Consider the following 20,018-nt stretch of genomic DNA (forward strand, 5'->3'; position numbering starts at 1 on the left):
TTTTCTTGCAACATACTTGTTTGGTTTTGGTACCAAGATAATCGTGGCCTTATTAAATGAGTTGAGAAGTATTCCCATCTTTCTGTGTTATGGAAGAGTTTGTAGTGAGTTAGTTCTCTAAATTTTGGTATAATTCTTTAAATTTTGGTATGATTTAACAATGAAGCCATCTCAGTATGGATTTTCCTTTGTTTTCATTGTTGATTATTCAGCTTTCTCATGGTAGGATTGGGAGCAATGGCCCCCTTCCCTGTGTCCCCACCCTAAGCAAATGCAGGAGTTCCCTTTATCTGTTTTTAATAACAAATGTTACAAATTACCGGTTCCCCTGCTCACTGAACCTTCACTTTATGCCACTTTGCTTTTACAAAAGACCTACATTGATGCCTGTTTTGCTAACTGAAAGACAGCCAAGGAAGATTGTCACTTTGACGAAGCAGTAATTCCTCCTTTGCGTCGTGCCACTTGGGCTTATGAGAGGCTTCCTAGGAAAGCTCTGCTTCCAGGTAGTGGGGGAAGCCTGTATTCTGATTTGAACTGAAAAAAAAAAGTCGTTCTTCCCGTTTTACTCACCTGTCTCACTATTTGGGGTGTCTGAGGGTGACAGTCATGTGGACGCTGCCCGGGCCCCCTGCCCCTCACACCCCATAACAGAGTAGCCCCTTCCTGTGGCCACTTTTCTTAGATGCTTTCTTGGCCCTCTGCCATCTCCTGGTGACTGCAGGTTGAAAATGACTTCTTATTAACCACCACTGACTGTTCCACTTAATTTATCCCTTGTCAAAGCTGAATGTGATCATTTGCTATTTTCTCCCTCTTTAACTACTCTTATGATAGGTTTTTTAAAAACATTTCTTGACCTAAATCCTGGAGTGTGCTCCTAGGAATGTGGGAGCCCCCTGGGAACTGGTGAGTGGTGGGTCTGAGCATAGAGTTGCACCTTCCAGACTGAGGATCCTTGGGTTTCTCCTGGGATCCTTCCCTCCACCACCTACCCCCCACCCCCAAATCAAAAGAACCCTCCTTCTCACTCATAGTCTCTTTGATTAGTACTTATGGGACAGTGTTAATGAAAATGAACAGAATTCCTTACTTCCTTCCTGGTGTGAAAAATCCAGCAAATGAATAGATTTTTTATATAGTGTTTTAAAATTTTTGTGCAATTTAGGAATGTAATCTACTTTGTAAAAATTTCAGTGGATTTTGAGTTCAAAAGTCATATGCCTTTCCTGAGTTGAAAAATTTGCATTTGGCCTTTAGTAAAGGGAAGACTGAGGACCTGCTCCAGGATGATGGAGGAGACTAAATTAAGGACAGCCTGTGACGCTGAGCCAGGACCTTGTGCCATAAAGTACATTAAGGACAACTGGCCAACCCGAGTGCAGCCTGAGGCTTGTGCGGTAGCAGGACGCCCATGCCAGTTCTTTAACCGTGACGGCCATGTTGTGATTATGAAGGAGAAACTCTCATTTCTAGGAATTATACACTAAGGGATTCAGAGGTGATGGAGCATCATTTCATCAGCTTACTCTCAAATGAAGCAGGAAAAGAACCTGGCATCTTTTGAGAGTTTTTCTTTGTCACAATAAAAAATTAAAATACAGACTGCTAGCTAGCACTGCAGATTTGCTGAATCAAATCTCCAGAATTCTTTTTTCGTTATTGCGTATTGCTGAAATCATGATCACCAGGACCAGCCTTCCACCGTCCTCCTCACAGCCGGGTCTCCGGCACCATCCACGGATATGCCTTCTTCCCGTCGCCTGTGCAGGCACTGAGCCCCTCGTGGGACTTGACAGCTTGTAGGGAAAATGCAAGTTCTAGGGCTGGGGTCCTCACCTGACCCTGAACTACTTGATGCTGTAATTGGCCTGCTAGGCTGCTTCCGCACCCCTAGGCAATGAGCTATTATTGACTGAGTCACTATATAAAGAGCTCTGCCCAGCGCTCTGGGCAGAGGCTGGAATGAAGGTAGGGTACAGATCTGCAGGCTGCTGGATGCAGTCGTGATTCTACTGCTCGACCTACCACCACGAGAATGAAGCCAGGTATAAACCCTTTTACCTCAAGAACATTCCCTTGTCATTTCTTGGTCTTACCAAATCCATAATGAACTTGCCTGGGCTGAAACCCTCAGGGAGGGCACAGCACCTTTGGGGCCACTGCAGTCTACCTCATCCTGGAGCAGATGCCAGTCTTGTGCAGGCCCACCTAATGGCTTTAGGATTGTTAGGGGGGCTGTCAGCATTTTCAACAAGTGCTTTAGGGTCCTGGCTTGGCCAGCCCAAGGGATGATGATATACCAGAGACCAAAATGAGAGCTGGAGCCCAGCTGGGGAGCTAATGAGATGACATTTTGTGTGAGGTCAGGTGCTTCTAGGATGCTCAGAGTAGAGGCAGCTTCCAGCACACAGCTGAGAAAGGCCTGTCTGGTTGGGGAAGGGGGCTTGAGAGCGATCACCTGCTGAGAATGAGCTGATGGGAGGAGAGGGGCGGACCCAGGGCTCTGAGTGTGTGGGGAGGGTGCACCTGGGACAGAGACCCTGCCGGTGGGCAGCAGCAGGAGGAGGGCGGTGGTGCCTCGCGTTGTCACCAGTCGAGACGCAGAGGGTGAGAGCTGGGGGCCCGGCAGGTGGTAGGAGCCCGGAGAGTGAGGAAGACAAGGTGGCGAGGGCTGTGCGGTGGCTTAGCTGCTGAGGCCAGGATGCCCGGGCTTGATGACGGGTTGGTTCTGTCTTTTTCAAGACATGAATGTCTGGAGCCTGCTGTGGCCACTAGTAAACGGTCCCAAGGAAGACCCCCTTGCGGGGTTTGGTATGGTTAAATAATTTAGAAGTCGTTGTGGGTAGAAAGCAGCTCATCGGGATTTTGTTTGGTCTAAGCATTCTATGCCCCATCACCAGAAATCAAAAGGCTTTCCGTTCATCAAGAACCCCCTGCATTCACCCCAGTTTCCCCACTTCAGCTGGTTCCTTAATTGTTCTGGGCCTTAGGGTCCTCGTCTGGAAAACGGAGCTAACGACTCATCTACCTCTTGGCTGGAGGGGGATTAACCGGGTGCACTAACGGGGCTCAGGGTGGGGACTGCCTGCAGGATGGAGCAGCAGCTGCAGGCCTAGGCCACCTCCCAACTCGAGCACACACTCCCCTGTCCCAGCAGGCCACCCCCCAGTGCCCAGTGGGAGCTCGAGCTGCTTCCTGCGTCCGAGCCTCTGGTGTGCAGCGCTGTGCGCTCACCCCCAAAGGGAGGGGAGGAGACCCAGCCTCAGGCCCCGAGCTGCTCCTGCTCGGGCCCAGCGGGCAGCTGCTCCGGCCTGGCTGCAGGCTTCTAGCAGATGTCTGACAGCAGAATTCACCATGTTTCTCATTTTATTTTAAAAAGTAGACATTAAGTCAGGTAACAAGGGTCTCAGTAGGGGGTGGGGGTGGGGGACAGATGATCGTGAGTTCTTCCTCTGCAGACACAAATCAGGCCAATGGGGAAGGTCTGTGCTGGTTGAAACTGCTCTGATCTCAGGACGAGGGTTGTGAGTAGCCTGGGAGGTAGGCGGAGTCTTCCCTTCCGGTCTGCTCTGCTGTGCCTGTGCGTTCGCTGCCTACAGCCACGCTGCAGAGAGCGTGCCTGAGTGCTGGTGAGGTGGTCCTCTGGTGTCACTGTGGTGACGGGCCCTTGTTGACAGAGTAAGCCCTGTGACCCAGAAACGCCTGCATGGCCTGGCTGACAGGCAGGCTTCTCTCCTGGCGGCTGGCGCAGGGGGGAGGCTGGGGCTGGACCTCCGGTGGAGAAAGGTGACGCCCAGGCCCTTACAGCTTCTGGGGAGCAAGCGAAGATGAAGAGGATCTTGAGAGCCTGCAGGCATTTTTTGGGCTCTAACACCTCATTTCCTGCCCTGACCTGCCCTTCCCTTAGGCTAAAGTGCTGTTTTATTTCATATCAAAGAAGTGACACTCCTCTCCTCTCAGAGAAGCAGGCAATTGGCTGTTTTGTTTTATGACCTGACATTAAATACTACGACAGTAACACTAAGTCCTGCTGAAGAATGGTGAGAGCCCATAGCCTGTCAGCGGGGTGTCTGCCTTTGAGCGGTGTGGATGCGCTGCCCGCGAACAGGCGGAAGTATGATGTAGCCCAGAGCTTTTTGCATCCTGGCTAATGGCTGTGCATCATAAGCCATAAGGATGCCAAAGGTTTGCCCAGTGCCTGGAAATGCATTATTCTAAGGAAGTATTTGGGAGGCACTTTGTTTTTCTCTTGTTCCTTAGAGGAAAGCATTTTCTCCTTCCTCCACGTATGTGGACATGAAGGGGCTCGAAATAGACTGACTGCTCTTTGCACAGCTCGTGTTTCCAGCACAGTTGCCCAGACTTTGTGTTTGATTGTTACAGCGACTTGGGGTTGATACGTAAGTCAGGGCAGTCAGCAGGTGTTAACTAAGTGGTGGTGAGCGCAGAAATAGGCTGGGCTCCTCGCTGGGTGCTTGTGGTACAGCTAGGGGGACCGCACTCGGGACACAGACCCACGTTGGGCGACTTAGGAGTTCAGACAGTTGGGAAGGCCATGTGGGAGGAGGGACTTTGCAGAGGAGACGAGCCACTTACCCCAGGAGGGGAAGGAGCCCGGCCGTAGGGGCTGAGCCCTGGGAGAACACTCTGGGCACACCTGGCATGGGGCACCCGCTGCTGCTGTGTGCTCTGGCACACCTCTGTGCCCGATGCAGCCTCTGTCCCTTGGGGATCCTGGTTGGAAGCCCTGCTCTCTCTGTCCGTGGTGCTGGCCTCTCATAATGGTTTCCGTGAAGGACAGTGTGCATGTTTGGAGCCTCCCTCTCTCTCCACTCTACAGTGTGACTTCCGTGTAGGTTACAGGCTTTACATTAAAATGGCATCCCGGCCACCTCCCTGGCTCTGCTGAGAATCTACCCAGCTCCTGGTGTTTGTGTAACGCAGCAGCAGATGGCATGGGCACTAAGTGCGGAGGCGTGCTAAGTGGCTAGGACAGGGCAGGGTTGTAGAGGACCCTCCTGTAGGTTGGTGCTCCCATCCTGGGACCCGCAGGCTGTGCAGCTGGGGGCACCAGCTCCGTCCTCAGCTCAGTAGATGAGATGCTACTAATTATAAAATAGATGTAGGTGATATTATGGCTAATATAATACAGAGCTATTAAAAACCATGTCTAATTTCAAACTGGCCCTTTTGCCATTGTATGTTTTCTCAGTCAAAAATTAGTTGCTCAAGGTTACACAGCTAATTAGTGGCTGAGTCCTTGAAAAGCCTCACAGAAATTTGCACTTGATCTAGTAGGCGGTACCTAGACAATGAATCGGTTAGCAAGCACTTATGAAATGTACACTAATACAAGGCATAAAGAATCCAGGTGCGCTTTGAGCAGTGAGCTCTGCTTTCTTTTTAAATTTTAAGTTTGTGCCAGAGTGTAGCCTGCATACAGAAAGTGCTCTAATCCAAGCACATAGCTTGATAACTTTTTTCAAATGATCACACCCAATTAGGAATCGGTGTGACCGTGACCGTGGCCAGAAGTCGAGCCGTGGCTCCTGCCGCCTTCCAGCCATCCCGTCCCAGGTCTCACTGTGCAGGCAGTTTATCTTAATTGTGCTTCCTCTGCAAGTTATCTAAATGGAGCATGCGGGGCTCTGTTGGGTTTGGCCTTTGGCGGGGCGGCATCAGGGAGCCCTCACCTGGGTGGGTTGGGAGGAGGCCAGGTCAGGGAAGCCTTGTTCCCCAGGACTGTGCCCGCCTCAGAACCTCCAGGAACATGGCAGGAGGCAGGAGAGTGTTGGTGTTTCTGCGTGGGCGTATCGGTGGGCCCAGTGCATTGGCAGTTGACAATGGAGGTAGGCTCTTTCAAAGAAAATGGGTGGAGGGTGTAGAGCTGTGTGTGAAAGCCAGGGAGGGGAGAAGTGCCCCACTCTTCAGGAAGGCTGAGTGCCAGCACCATTAGCCTTCATAACCTTGGGCCAGGTCGTTTGACCACTTCAGTCTCCTTCAGGTGGGTGAAATGTCTGTCCACGTAAAGTGCTAAGCTTGTGAAATACACAGGTTGTGCTGACAAGCTTGCAGATGGGAAGGAAGTCTGGTGAAAAAGCTAATGTTTTGAGCAAATGCCAGTTGCCACCTACTTTTCCTTCCATCCACTCACCCACCCGTCCACTTAGGTCATTGAACTGAAGCCCATGAGGGCATTAGGAGGAAGTATTTTAAGACGGAATTGTAAGTCTGTATTTATGTTTTGTCCACTTTGTCCAACGTCAGATTGATAACATTGGGGTAACACCCAGCAGGAGTTTAAAGTCCGTTTAGTTCGGTGGCTTGTCTCTTGCAGTTCAGGTAGTAGCTGTGACCTCTCCCTTCCCTCCCCTTCTCCCATCTCTTCCCTGTCCCACTCGCTGTCCAGTTCTCAGGAGGAAACCCTAAGATCATCTGGCCACAGGGATTCCTGGGAGGTGGGATGTGGAGGTACCACCTGGTTGGTCACAGCCTCATGACTGGCCAGTAGCTGCCCCGCTCCTCCCCCCCAGGGGCAGGCATTTTGCTCTAAGGTCAGGGAAAAGTGGGTGCCACTGGCAGGCACCACGACTTGTCACTGGAAGTTGGCGGGGTGTGCAGAGAAGCTTGGCAGCAGCTCTCTCCGCCTCTGGCACGCTTTCCACGCCCCCTCTTTGGGAACTCTGGGGAGAGGCTGGTGTGGGGTGGAGGGCCTGGGCTCTCCAAGGGTGAAGGTCAAGGAGGAAGTGCAGTAGGCCTCCCCTGGCCCGTGGACCTTCTGAACGCCCTTCCTCCCCTGACGGGCTTTTAGACGCCATGCCCAAGGGCTGCCTCCCATCCACGTGAGTCCCGGCCAGGCCTGTTTTACTGAGGAAACCGGTTTTGCTCTCTGAGCTGTGGATTACAGCCAGAGCATTGGCTGCATGGTGCTCCACGGAGGTGCAGGTGAATGACAGGCGCTTTCACACCAGCTCTGGCATGTATTCTGTGGGTCATCATGCAGAAGGCGTGGCCAGCTATTTGAATGGTTTCTATTTGTTGAAGCTTTTTTCTTCTTCCCTTTGTTTGTACACTTCAGTGGCCCTCAGTTTTTATTTTTCAGATCCCGGTTCTTTCCTGTCTCTTGCCAGTCTTGTGAGTCAGATCACAGCAAAGTTCATTGGGATTATTCTAATTCTTTTGAGATCTTAGCACTACTTTGCTACCTGAACAAAGAGAGAGGAAGACCAATGTCTAATTTCTGTCCTTATGGATTAAAACATATTGACCGTACTTCTTATGGACAAGTTAGTTATAACCCGACTCCTACCAGGTTCTGCTAGAGGTGCTCATTAGCCGGCCAGGCTCTTCTCAGGCTATTGAATTAGACTCTCCAGGGTAAGGCCCGCCATCTCTGCTTTGACAAGTCCCTGATGACTTTGACATACACATAGTAAAGGTCCTTCCAGCTCTGAAATCCTGCTACTTAATTTTATAGTTCACATATATTTTTAAAATCAATGTAACATAGCTTCAAAATCAAATAGCACTAAAAAATTTATTAAGAAAAACCTGTCTCCTGCCCCCGCCCTTCCCAGAGGGGATACTGTGAATGATTCCTTTCTTGTCTATATATATATAATCCCCCCCATTACAGATTGACTAGTTACTTTTATTTGCTTAATGCTGTGAATTTATGAATTCATTTTATTTTTTATAGATATTCCAGTAGATCTGTCAAATGCTATCAATTTTCCCTGTGCTCAAATAATCTATTAATTTTGTTTTTTTAACACCCCTCCATCTCTCATGGGACTGCTTGGTCTCTAGATCTGGTACATGTGCATTTGTGGTTTCTCTTCTGTCTCTGTCTTCTCCTGGATCCTTTGTTGTCTTTTTTTGTGATTTATTTCCCGAGGAACATGCACAGATTTTGTGAGTGTTTGCATGTCTGAACAGACCTCTATTTTACCCTTATAGTCAAACAACAGGTTGAAGTTATTTTCACAGAGGACTTGAAGGCACTGCTCTATTTTGTCCAGCTTTCAGTGTTGTTGGGAACCCAGAGCTTTTCTCATTCATGATTCTTTGCGATCTGGTTTTTCTCGAAGGATTCGCTTTGCCTTTGGTGTTCAGTGCTTGGTGATGTGTCTGGATGTGGATTTCCTTGGGTTGGTCTGTTTCTAGTTCACTGAGCTGCTCGAATCTGTACATTTATATTGTCACATTTGAAAAGTTACCAAGCATTGTATCTTCAACTGTTTTTTGAGCTCTGTCAAACTTTTCTCACTCTGAGACTCTGATGACACAAGTATTAGACCTTTTGTTGTCTCCAGGTCCCTTAAGGCTCTTTGCTTGGGAGCCAATCCGTTTCTGCAAAGAGGAATCTCACATTTGCTGCCAAAGATGGGATTGTGCAGTGGGTGGTCAAGGAGAGGGAATACATTAGGTGATAACAGCTTGAACTGGGGCGGGTAGGGGTGCTGACCCCCTGTGCAGTTGAAAATTTACATGTAACTTTTTATTTCCCATTGCTGATTTGATGATAGTAAATGATAAAATAGACTAGTATTTACATATATTTTATGCAACATGACATATCTAACTTTTTTATTTTTTTGATATTTCTCAGCCACTCAATTCTTCTGCAGGTTTTTTCAAACTGTTGCATATCTCCAAAAATTTTTCCAATATATTTATTGGAAAAAAAATCTGTGTGTAAGTGGACCTATGCAGTTCAAACCTGTGTTGTCCAAGGGTCAGCCACCCTTGACCATGCGGAAGGTAGTATTTGAGAGAGATCCTTGGGGGACTGGGGCAGAGTCAGTGCTTGTACACGGACACAGGAGGCTGAGAAGCGGCACGAAAGGCATCGCTTCAGTGCACGGACTGGCTGAACTTCAACGCGTGATTCACTAGGTATCCCAGTGTGAGGAACCCTGAGTGTCAACTTCATAAGATGTGTGTGTGGCTCTGTTGGGAGAGCAGAGTGAGGGCAGAAGGGGGCGGCAGTGGAAGAGGGGGTGACGCCATCCCAGGAGCAGGGCTGCACTGGCGTCTGCAGTGGACATAAACAGCCACATAAGCATGATGTTCAGAAAAATGGTGGTGGTATCAAGCAAAGACTGTTCTGGTTGGAAATGGTCGCTCCTGAGAAGTGAGGCTTGAGGTGGACGCAGGGGCCAGGGGACTGCTGCTGTTTTGTTTAAAGCCTTTTGACCCTGTCTGACTTTTGAAAGGAAGGATATGTGCATAACTTAGAGTTGAGGAAGCCTTTGGGAAGGCTCTGGTTAAGAGGGGAGGCTGAGTATCCTGGAGCCTGGGGATTAGGAGTTTAGCTTCTGAGAAAGTGGGCTGAGCTAGAGTCCAGAACACTGAATGGGAGGATTAGTCTCGGTTGGGAGGAGGATCAGATAAAAGCCAACATAAGTATTCTATCTATCCAGTAGTTTAACCTCTTTCTTTGAAAAATGCTTTCTGGTTGAAGTCAGAGCATCTGTGTTGAAAACAGCTTTGTATAGCCATGCTGACAGTGTGATCTGTGGGCCCCTGGAAGTCTCTGAGGCCCTTTCAGGGACCCACAGGGCTGCAGCTCTTTTATAATATTATTAAGATGCTATTGGCCTTTCCCTGTGTTGGGAGGTCGCGCTGATGGGGCAAAAGCAATGGTGGGTGAAGCAGCTGGTACCTGAGTGCAGACGAGGCCTTGGCTCCAAAGTGCAAGCCATGGTGTGCTTCGCAGCCACACATTTGCAGTGAAAACATCCAGTCGCCCCCAGATTGCCCTTGGTAGAGCAGCAAGACTTACAGATGTTGCTGATTTCAGCCTCTGCACCCATGTCTGATCTTCCGTGTGATGAAGCGGGGTGTATGCGGTAGGCATGGGGGCGCACTGGCGGTGGGGTGGAGGGCACCGTGCTGTCGATGAGCTGCAGGCCACACCATTTGCTTTCTCCTGGCACCCTTTCTACCTGCAGGGACCGTGGCAGACATTTTCTGGAAAACAAAGTGAACTGTCACTTTAAAGACAACAACTGGCAGTATTTGTTGTTGCTGATAAATAAGGAGATAATAGAGAGTGAAATAGGGAAGGTCTGCATAGCTTAGGGAACCAAAATGACCGGTGATGATGGTACGAAGTCATCCATAAGCTAAAGATCCATTTACAGTGCAAGATAGACTGGATTTTCCTGGAATGGGGTTCAAGTTCATTGCTGTGGTTTCAGATTCCACAGTCTGAACAATATTAAAGAGGCTTCTACTTGTCAAGTTTTGGTATCATGTCAAAGAAGAGCCCTGATTGCCTAGGAACGCCCAGAGCACTCCTGTACTTCCCCACAGTCCTGTGGGAGGCAGGATTCTCACGTGTCCCAGAAACGCACGTTGCAGCAGATGAATGCAGAAGCAGATAGGAGAGTCCAGCTGTCATCTAGTAAACCAGATATTAAAGAGATTTGCAAAAGTGTAGCACTGCTATTTTCATTAATATTTTTTTCTGGAAAAAACTCATTTTTCATAATAAATATTTATGTTCAAATGTAATGGGTTTGATACTGCTTTTAAAGGAATGAATAAGTAAATAAATAATCTCTCATCTTGATTTTGAATACAGTAAATGCAACAGAAGCAACCACTTAAACATGTTCTTTGTGTCCCCCCCGTAATTTTAAAGAGTACAGAGAAGTCCCAGAACCAGACAAATTTGGGGAATTGCTGGGTTAGTTACTTGTTCTAGGAGCTACTCCTGAATAGATGGGTAGCCTGTGAATGTGTAGATATGTCCGTGAAACTGAGAGTACATGGGGGAGTTGTTAAAAATGTGTTATGTCCTCGCATGTCTTCCTGTGGCTCCTGCACGAGAGTTGCAGTTTGAACGTGGGAAGAGTGCCTGGTGCTCACACTGCTGGCCCCAGCGCCCCGCACCTCTGCTTTGGCAGAAGCCCAGGCCCGGTCTCTGGTCTCTGTCCCACAGCCCATCAGGAGCACACGGCAGAACAGGAGGCATGCCGGGGAGCCACAGGTGCTGGCGTGACAGACAGACGGGGCTGGGAGAGAGCAGGTGCTGTGCCAGCGACTTTAGTGAATCCCCTTCCTCCAGAGAGGTGCCACCGGTGGCGCGTTAGCCCATTTGGTGCGTCAGCAGTTCTGTAACCCCAGCGAAGCCCAGTTGCGTCTTCTTTCATTGAAGGTGGCCCTGAAGTGAATTCTGTAGGTGGAAAGTCTGGAAGAGGTTCAGCAGGGGAGCAGATGTGCAGATAAAAATGTTCTCTCCTTCTTCCTCAGATCCTCTGTCCATGGGTCCTCAGAAAGCGCTGGAAACCATCGGTGCAAATTTACAGAAGCAGTATGAGAACTGGCAGCCACGGGTGAGCATCCATTTGCTCTTCTTTCTTCCTTACCAGGAGACCTCAGTTCCTTGGTTTCAGTCTCCGGGCAGCCAGGTGAGCACACGTCACCGTCAGGCAGTCGGTGACCGGGGGCTGCTCTTCCCGCCTGCCTTCCCTCCTGGCCTGTGACGCCGTCCCGTTCTGTAATGCAGCACTTGCCCTCCTGTGAGTCATAAGTGGGTTGTCTATTAGTGATTTTGCCTAAGTTCTCCCCAGATTTTTAACAAATAAGGCATTTTCGTGTTACTCTTAAAGCATGGTTTTTACTTTGCACAGAAATGTATTTTAATAACTTTTCTGCAGCCTCAACTAGTTAGAGCTATTTCTTTTGTCTTCAGTTTTCAAACAGTTGAGAAAAAAAGGGCCCAGTATAAAAGATGACACCTATTAAATGCTTTGTCTTTGATTCAAAAGGTAAGGTTCTCTTCAGGGAGTCAGTTACCAATTACTGAGCCTTTTGTTGCTTATAGCTCACAGTTTTTTTCTGTGTCTTTGTTTTTTCAAAGAAAGCAGCATAGAATATAACTGTGTCGAATTGCCTTTAAGATCTTGAATTATTTGTAAACACCCAGAGACCTATTTCCTTCAGCCTTTCTTGTTAACTGCTTTGAGGATTTAATACTTCTAATAGAAAATTAAAATTTTAGGAGGGCCTTTAGAATTAATGGAGGGTATTTTCCATTCAGGCTTGTGTGAGGGGCCGTTCTGGTTACCTAAAGGGTGTGGTCAGACAGGCAGCGAGCAGGTGGCCTGCCTGCCTCCTCCTGCGAGTCTGCGCGCTCCCTTTTTGAGTAATGGAAGCAAATGGCTCAGAGACCCCAGAGGACACTGCCTGCTTGGTATTTTCATTTGTGGATCATGTATCCACATGCTGTGAAATATAGGAATTCTTTGTGCATTATTTACATCTAAGAGAAGAAAATAGCCAGAGAGGATTTGTTCCTGCCTGTGACAGTGCCCTCAGGTGATGTCCGCCATTGCTCACAGTGGTGGGATGGCTCACTGTCACGCAGCAGCGGCAGGTTGTAGGGTTCACCTCTGTGCTTCAAGTTTCTAACTTGTCAAGCCAGTAATAATGAACCCCTATTCTTTAGAAGGCACTTTCTTAGTGGTGGTTTTGATCCATGCCTATAGACTTTGGTTTTTCCTCCATCAGATTTGTTACTTCTTGATGGTTTTTATAAAAATTCTGTAGCCTTTTTCTGGAGAGTACAGTGTGTTTGGGGCTTGGATGAGGACCAGAGATATATTTTGATGGTGTATTCCTTTCAAAACAGTTGAGATGTCTAGTGTTATCAACAGAAAATAGCTTCTTTGAGACCTTTGAAGGTACTCAGGACCCTGGCGAGGTACATAGACACTTAACCAGGAGTGAGTGGTGCAGACAGGCCTTTTGGTCCAAGTGTGACAGTATGCACCTGGAACAAAGGATGGTACCATTGGCGTCTGGAAGATGGAGAACCAGCGCTACTTAAATGTAAAAGAGTGCCTTTCTGCTTTAGCGACCTCTGATATCTCCTGGGCTTGACTTCCTGCTCTGGCTTTTTGCTGGGTACATTTGTGTAAAAGAGAATGCAGCCAGATGAATTCAGATCCATAGTTGTGTTCTCTGTGGAACAGGTATCTGCTGTTTTGACTACTTTTTTCTGTTAAAGAATTATTACATGAGAAGATACAGTCTTTCAGAGTACATGTTTAATATTTCAAGATATCGTATGTTTATTCCATTTGATGGGACTTACTACAATTTTTTTTCGGCATGCTAAGGGTTGATTTACTGCTGTTCTTGTTATTAGTGTAGCTTGGTAGGTATCAGCTAGTTCACGCTAGCAGATAGTAAATGGGATTTTCAGGTAAGGTCTATCATTATTTTTAACCTAAATTTCTGTCTGAGAGCAGACCTTGTTCACGGTATCTGGAAGGGGGCTCACCATGTAAGGCAGGCAACCTTTAAATATAGGGAACTGGTTGCAGGTCCAAAAACAGCAGTGCAGAGTCACATATAGGACTGAGAGACTACCTTCCTGTGACAGTGGGTGGCAGGCCACTGTTCAGGGGCGTATGGTCCTGCGGGTAGTCAGTGAAGTCTGAGAATATTTGTTAAATTGGTGAGATTGCATGAATTCATCTGCAGTGTAAGTTTTTGAAGGAGGGAGAGAGAGAGTTCAGAGGGCTGTTGAGGAAGACTGTTTCTAGATTATAGGATGCTTAGGAAAAGCCATCAGTGAACTAGTGCCGGGGGGATCCCCCAGGGAGAGTTTACAGGGTGGATCAGGGATGAGGTATCAGCTGCAGCCTGGGAAGCAGCAGTTCACGCCGAGCGAGGTCTCTTGCCTGCATTCAGGAAGCACAGCCACAACAAGGAGTACTTAACACTGTCTTTTTCGAATGCCGAGACCATTGCATTCATTTTTAATTTTTATTTTACTTTTTTATTTTGGTATCAATATACAATCACATGAGCAACATTGTGGTTACTAGATTCCCCTCATTATCAAGTCCCTACCACATACCCAATTATAGTCACTGTCCATCAGCATAGTAAGACCATTGCATTCATTTTTGCATGTGATAAAAATGTTTAAAATTTTGCTGCTCTCCACTGTTAGAGGGACTCACCGATTTCAGAAACAAGCCTGAGGTAGTGGGTGCAGCAGGATACCTGACTGTCTGTGGGGTTGTGCACTGCGTAGTAATAGTACATGCCCTGTGCAAGGGGCACCCTTCTTGCCCTTCCTAACCTCATGTGGGTTACAGGAGCGGGAGGGAGGCTGGCATCCATGGCGTGGTTCTCTGTGTGACCGGCCTCGTGCTCCCTTACAGAGTTTGTGGAAAACATGAGGCAGTTACCAAGCTCAGATGTTTGTGTGCAAGGCACCTGCAAATCAGGGTGCTTTGAAACATCACAAAGCTGAACACACACCACTTTATTGCACCCCACAGGGCTCTCGAGTTTTCTGCAGTAATAGAGGTTGATGTGCATCTGCAATAAAACAATGGGAACATTATTAAGTTTCTGGATCTTTGATGTCAATACCCGTAGATCTAGTTTTCTCTGTCTCTATATCCTCTATTTTGCAAGACTCACAAAGGTTCAGCAACTGGAAATAAGGTCATTTTCATTAGTGTTTGTGGAAATCCTCGCCTGCCTCCATGTTGCTGTGGGTGGAAATAGGCTAGGAAATCCTGCTGTCTGATCCCTTCGGGGACGTGCAGAGAATCAACCTCTGCGAACCTGCCAGCACTGTAAGAGCAGGGCCTTGAGTTGCTATTTCCTGCCTGCTGCCATGCGCCTCACTCTCTCCTCCTTACTTTTCCAGCTTTAACCATCCAAGATTGAACATTTTGATAAAGGTGATTTGGGGTCAAGAAGGAATTTAGAGAAACCATAACAACGATTTTTTTTCTGAAGCTGACAGACTGTCAGACCCCCATTTCCTTGCCAGGTCGATTGTGCCCTTTTCTAAATAATTTATCAATTTGCCACTAGTGAAATATTTCTTTTGATTAAATTTAAGTCTTCTCCTTATTACATGGTAGGCACATAAATTTGTGTTCTGCAGGAGATTGAAGAAGAAGTGCCAACTGTTGTTTCAGCGGAAAATTCTGTAGTTAAATAAACCTCACTCGTTTCATCAAAGTCTCAACAGAAAGCTTTGCTGGGAGATGGCAGTAGGAGATTACAAAGCATATACAGTGAAGAATTTATCTTTTTAAGACTTTTTCCTACAAATCAAGGGTGCTGGCAGTTTAGTGCAAGGTCTGATTTAGGAGCTGGAGCCGGCGGAGGTGGCAGTGCCTCCATCCTTGTCTACCGTCCTTTCCCCAGAGAGCACACAGGCCCAGGTGGAGGCGCGGTGCCTTTCCTCGGGCTGAGTGCCGTTCTGGGCGGCTGGGCGACGAGTTTATGTGGGAATGCTTGTGACTTACTAGGGTAGGTGAAGGAATTGGGCGCGACTTCCCCTATTGGCAGGCATCTGAGGTGACCTGAGTAAATCCGTTTGTCCCAGTAGTTCATGGGTTTGTGCTGGTCTAGGAAAGGGGCAGAAAATGCCACTCAGCTCTCTGCTTGCTGGTGGAGCTCATCCTATCCTAAGTGGGGCTGCAAGTGGCGGAGGTGGCCCACCTGCGCAGCAGCTGGGCCCTTCAGGAGCTGGGACGCTGGACGATTCCCAGTGAACGCACCCTGACAGTTCTTAGGTGTCCTTGCACAGTGACGCCGTGGACTATGTTTTGCAGATTCTAAATGTCAGTCTTTCCTTCAGCTCCATCGTGCTTCTCAGGGCTGCCACAGTCACTGTGCATCAGGGACTGAAAGTGAGTTGTGCTCTTAGAAAGAAAGACCTGTTCTTATCTTGCTCTTGCCAGACTGAGTTACCCAGGGAGAGAAGTCTGGAACAAAGCGGGACCCCACCACCTGCCCTGCTTGCCATTCATTTCAGGTTGGGTGGCAGTTGGTCTGGCGGTATTGTGGCCACAGACTCGTCCCCACGCCCCTGGGAGCCTGCTTGCGGCAACTGAAGCTGACGTCACACATCAGAGGGGAGTTTGGGGAGGAAGGGGGTTGCCAAGGGCAGCAGCGGCTTCGTTCAGGTTTGGGCATTCACGGCCTCGCCTTTGGCTTTCAGGCACACACCCTAACGCTTACTCTGTGCACCAGTGTTCACGGTGGGGGGTCAGGCCCTTCACTCTCTCCCTGAAATGGGGCTGACAGCCTGGCCTGGCCATCCTGGGGAGGGGTCCCGCGGCGTAACGAGCCACCGAGCGTTGGGATCGGCCACTGCGCTGACGGCTGTAGGCAAGGCTGGCAGCCCAGGTGCAGGGCCGGGCTTTGGAGCCCAGCGAACTGCTGGGTGACTGTCATGCTGGCCTTCTGGCCTCCTTCCTGGGGCTGGTCACAGCGCGTGTGGCCCACAGGCTGTGGTGCTGCCTTCTTGGGGTGAGAGTAGCAGCAGAGCCGCAGGCACAAATGCTGATGACTCCCCTTACCCGGTCCGTTCAGTGTTCTGGAATGAATTTTATACAGGGATGCAGTCAAGCCCTGTAAGTGGGTTCTGCCATTTCTTGGGGTTTTCAGAGTCAGATGTGGGTGGCTGAGGAAGAACCCAAGCCTGCGTGGGACTGTTGCCCGCCTGGAGAGAGCTGGGGATTGTTCTTGTGGGCGCGCTGGCTCGGGGCTGTCCCAGCACGACCCTCATCCCACGCTGACAGTGCCGCTCGGCGGGGGAAACGGCCCTGTGAGGAGGTGGCTGCTGTCCCCTGAGCGCTGCCCTGACTGTGTCGGGGCTCTGCTGTCCTGGCCAGCCCGCTCTGTGGGTCCTGAGGTTGGGCTTGAGCCACCTCACTTGTGTCTTGTGGCAACTGCAAATGAAGACTGCACCCCAAGGCGGAATTGCCACAGTTTACATAATTTGGTATCTGGTGTGAAGCACCTTGCATCGGGTGCTCATTAAACTTCCGTGACAGTGCAGATGAAGTCCCCTGGCCCTCTCGGGGTTAACTGTGGTGTTTCGGCAGTTTCACTTAATTGCTTTCCCCCGGAACTTTAAAATTTGTACCTGTGACAAACGTTTTATTTATATTTTTGCTTTGGCCTTAATCATGTTCCTGTGCTTCACCCCTCTCGGCTTTTTTGCCTTTGCCTACCTGCTGGCTGTGCCTCGCCCCTGCTCGGGGAATTCTGATTGAGGAGAGCCTCTTACTCAGCCCTGCCCACGCACCTCCTGTCCTGCCCTGTCCCTAGAGGCCATGCTCTTGGAAACAGCCTCCCACGTGGGGTTTGGATTCTGAAAAACAGTTCATGCCAAACTCTTCCTACCAACCCCGCCTCTCCTTGCATTTCCCAAGAGCGTAAAGGCCTTGTCATCCCACTGCCATCACTCAAAGCAGCTTTGGAGACATGACCTATAAATTATTTTTAAAAACACAACAAATACATTAAAAAAAGAGGAGAAGGAAGAAAGAAATTTTGCATCTCGCCTGGGGGATGAATAGCCTGTTGTGCGACTAAAACTCTAGGCTCTTGGGGGGCTGGCTGTCTGTGACGGTTGGTCTGGGAGGTGACGCTGCTTCGCCTTCTCTGTGATGATGGGCTTTGCTCTTGAGGTGGCCGGGGTGGCTTCCTGAGAGCCCACCGGGGGCACAGGCCTGCCCCATGGGGTGGTGCCTTGCCTAGCAGGCACTCGGACCGTTAGCCACAGCTCACGAGAATCGCTCTGCTGGCTCTGTGTGTCTGAATAGTCCTGTGCGGCTGGGGGCTCCCCTCACTGGCAGGGAGAGCATTGGGGCGTCTCTTCCCTCCCATGGTCCTGGTCTGGGGAAGGGCGAGGCCATAGCCTGGAACCAGAGAGGAACATGGACTTGCTGGATTTTGGGTTTGTACTTCCTGGAAATGTACCTTTGAAAGGTTGCAACTTAACTTTTAAGATCTGTAAATGTGAAAGAAGGGTTAAGGTAGAGAACAGAATGAGGTACAGTGTTTGCTCCACGAGGGGCCCGTGGCAGCCTACCTGCACACCCCTGCTCCCGGCAGGTGAGACGGTGAAGGCTACACATGGACACGGCACACGGCTGTTTCCAGCGCAGGGCGTCTGCTCCAGCCCCATCCTCCGGCCTGGTTGCCTCCCCTGCCAGCTCTCCTCTATGAACTGACCTACTTGAAGTGTTGTATTTTTAGAGAGAAATAAGGGCTTACCTCTGTCCTTAACAAACCCCTCCAGGGTATCATCTCTCATCTTCATGTTCCGTTTAACAAGAGAGTTACCTCTGTGTGTGTGACAAATTGCAGATGAAGCCCAGGCGCTGTCAGTTGGAGGGCTAAAACTAGCTCAGATGGCGGGCATCCACAGATTTCATGTGCAATGTTGGTTTCCTGAGTTAACCTGGAGGCCCATGATACAGAGCGACGTGTAAACAGCTCTGGAGGACGTGCTAGGCTGGAAATAAAGATGTCTGAGGAAGTGCTCGTTCTAAGTCAGGAAGCAGAAGATGTGAGGCGTTGAAGATGGAAAGCAAAATTTGGATGTGGTGATGAGGAGCCACCGTATGCTCACCATATGTAACCGAGAAGAGTTGTCAAATTATATTCCAGCCAAATGGGAAAGTTCTGATACAAGGGGAAGATAATGATGGATTGGAGGGAATGGCTTCTTGGGTTACACTTGATTTTGTTTTGCAGGGGAAACTGTATGTCACAGTGGTATTCATGAATTGGGGGTTCACAGAGGCTTCTGGACATGCCCCTCTTAAATGTCAAGGATCTACTTGGTGTGATATATAATGTAGTTTTTTTTTTGATTGAGATAAAACTCACATAACATAAAGTTACAAGTGGACTCATATGATCTGTGGCCTTGTGTGTCTTAATTTCTTCCACTCAGCATGTTTTCAAAATCATCCTTGTGCTCGCACGTTGTTGCATGTATCAGTAATCAACTGTTTTAATGGCCAAATAATATCCCATTGGATGCACACGCTACACTTTGTCTGTCTGCTGGTGCACATGGGCCGTCCCCACCTTTTGGCTGTCAGGAGCAGTGCTGCTGTGGACGTGTGTGTGGGGGGGCTCTTCGTGGACATGCTTTCCGTCCTCTCGGGTGTAACCCAGGCATGGGATTGCTGGGCCCTGTACGTCTATGTTTGCCTTTTTGAGGACCTCCTGAGTTGTTTTCCACAGCAGCTGTACTGCTTTCTGCTCCTACTGGCAATGTATGAGAGTTCCAGTTTCTCCCTCTCCTCACCAACACTTGTTTTCTGTTGCCATTGTTACAGGCATCTCCGTGGGTATGAAGTGGTATCTCTGTGGTCTTGATCGGCATCTCCCTTGTGACCAGTGATGTTGAGCATCTTTTCATGTGCTTGTGGCCATCTGTACATCTTTTGAGAAATGTCTATTCAAGTCCTGTACCTTTTTTTTAGTTGGGTTACTTGTTATTGTTGACTTGCTGGAAGTCATAGTGGAGATTTTTAATAATTTTTGTTGTCACTCATTTCCTTTCCAAATAGTTTATGTGATGTCTGCTGACAACCTCATAACAACATTTAATTCTTAAAATAGTTTTTGGCCTGGTGGGTTTGTTCCATTTATGAAATCATTATTAAAAAGTTTTGTGATATATACACACACACACACACACACACATATATATATATATATTTTGGTATCATTAATCTACAATTACATGAAGAACAGTATGTTTACTAGGCTCTCCCCTTCACCAAGTCCCCCCCACAAACTCCATTACAGTCACTGTCCATCAGCATAGTAAGATGCTGTAGAATCACTACTTGTCTTCTCTGTGTTGTGCAGCCCTCCCCGTGCCCCCCCCCACATACATTACACATGCTAATTGTAATGCCCCCCTTTCTTTTTCCCCGCCCTTATCCCTCCCTTCCCACACATCCTCCCCAGTCCCTTTCCCTTTGGAAACCGTTAGTCCATTCTTGGGTTCTGTGATTCTGCTGCTGTTTTGTTCCTTCAGTTTTTCTTTGTTCTTATACTTCACAGATGAGTGAAATCATTTGGTACTTGTCTTTCTCTGCCTGGCTTATTTCACTGAGCATAATACCCTCTAGCTCCATCCATGTTGTTGCAAATGGTAGGATTTGTTTTCTTCTTATGGCTGAATAATCCCATTGTGTATATGTACC

The 20,018-nt window shown here is 48.6% G+C and overlaps 1 protein-coding gene across 4 annotated transcripts in view; it reads left to right on the forward strand.

The window, feature by feature from the left end:
* RPTOR (regulatory associated protein of MTOR complex 1) overlaps window positions 1-20,018 on the forward strand; it is a 338,209-nt gene that overhangs the window by 74,467 nt on the left and 243,724 nt on the right. For all 4 annotated transcript variants that reach the window (XR_005029883.2, XM_036910527.2, XM_057501786.1 and 1 more), the window contains exon 3: window positions 11,266-11,348. Coding sequence is in view for 3 of the 4 variants with exons in the window: in XM_036910527.2 (XP_036766422.2) it covers window positions 11,266-11,348 (83 nt within the window). In the remaining variant the exon portion in view is untranslated. The remainder of the gene's footprint in view (window positions 1-11,265; window positions 11,349-20,018) is intronic.

The sequence above is a fragment of the Manis pentadactyla genome, chromosome 4, assembly GCF_030020395.1.
Source record: "Manis pentadactyla isolate mManPen7 chromosome 4, mManPen7.hap1, whole genome shotgun sequence".
Lineage (NCBI taxonomy): Eukaryota > Metazoa > Chordata > Mammalia > Pholidota > Manidae > Manis > Manis pentadactyla.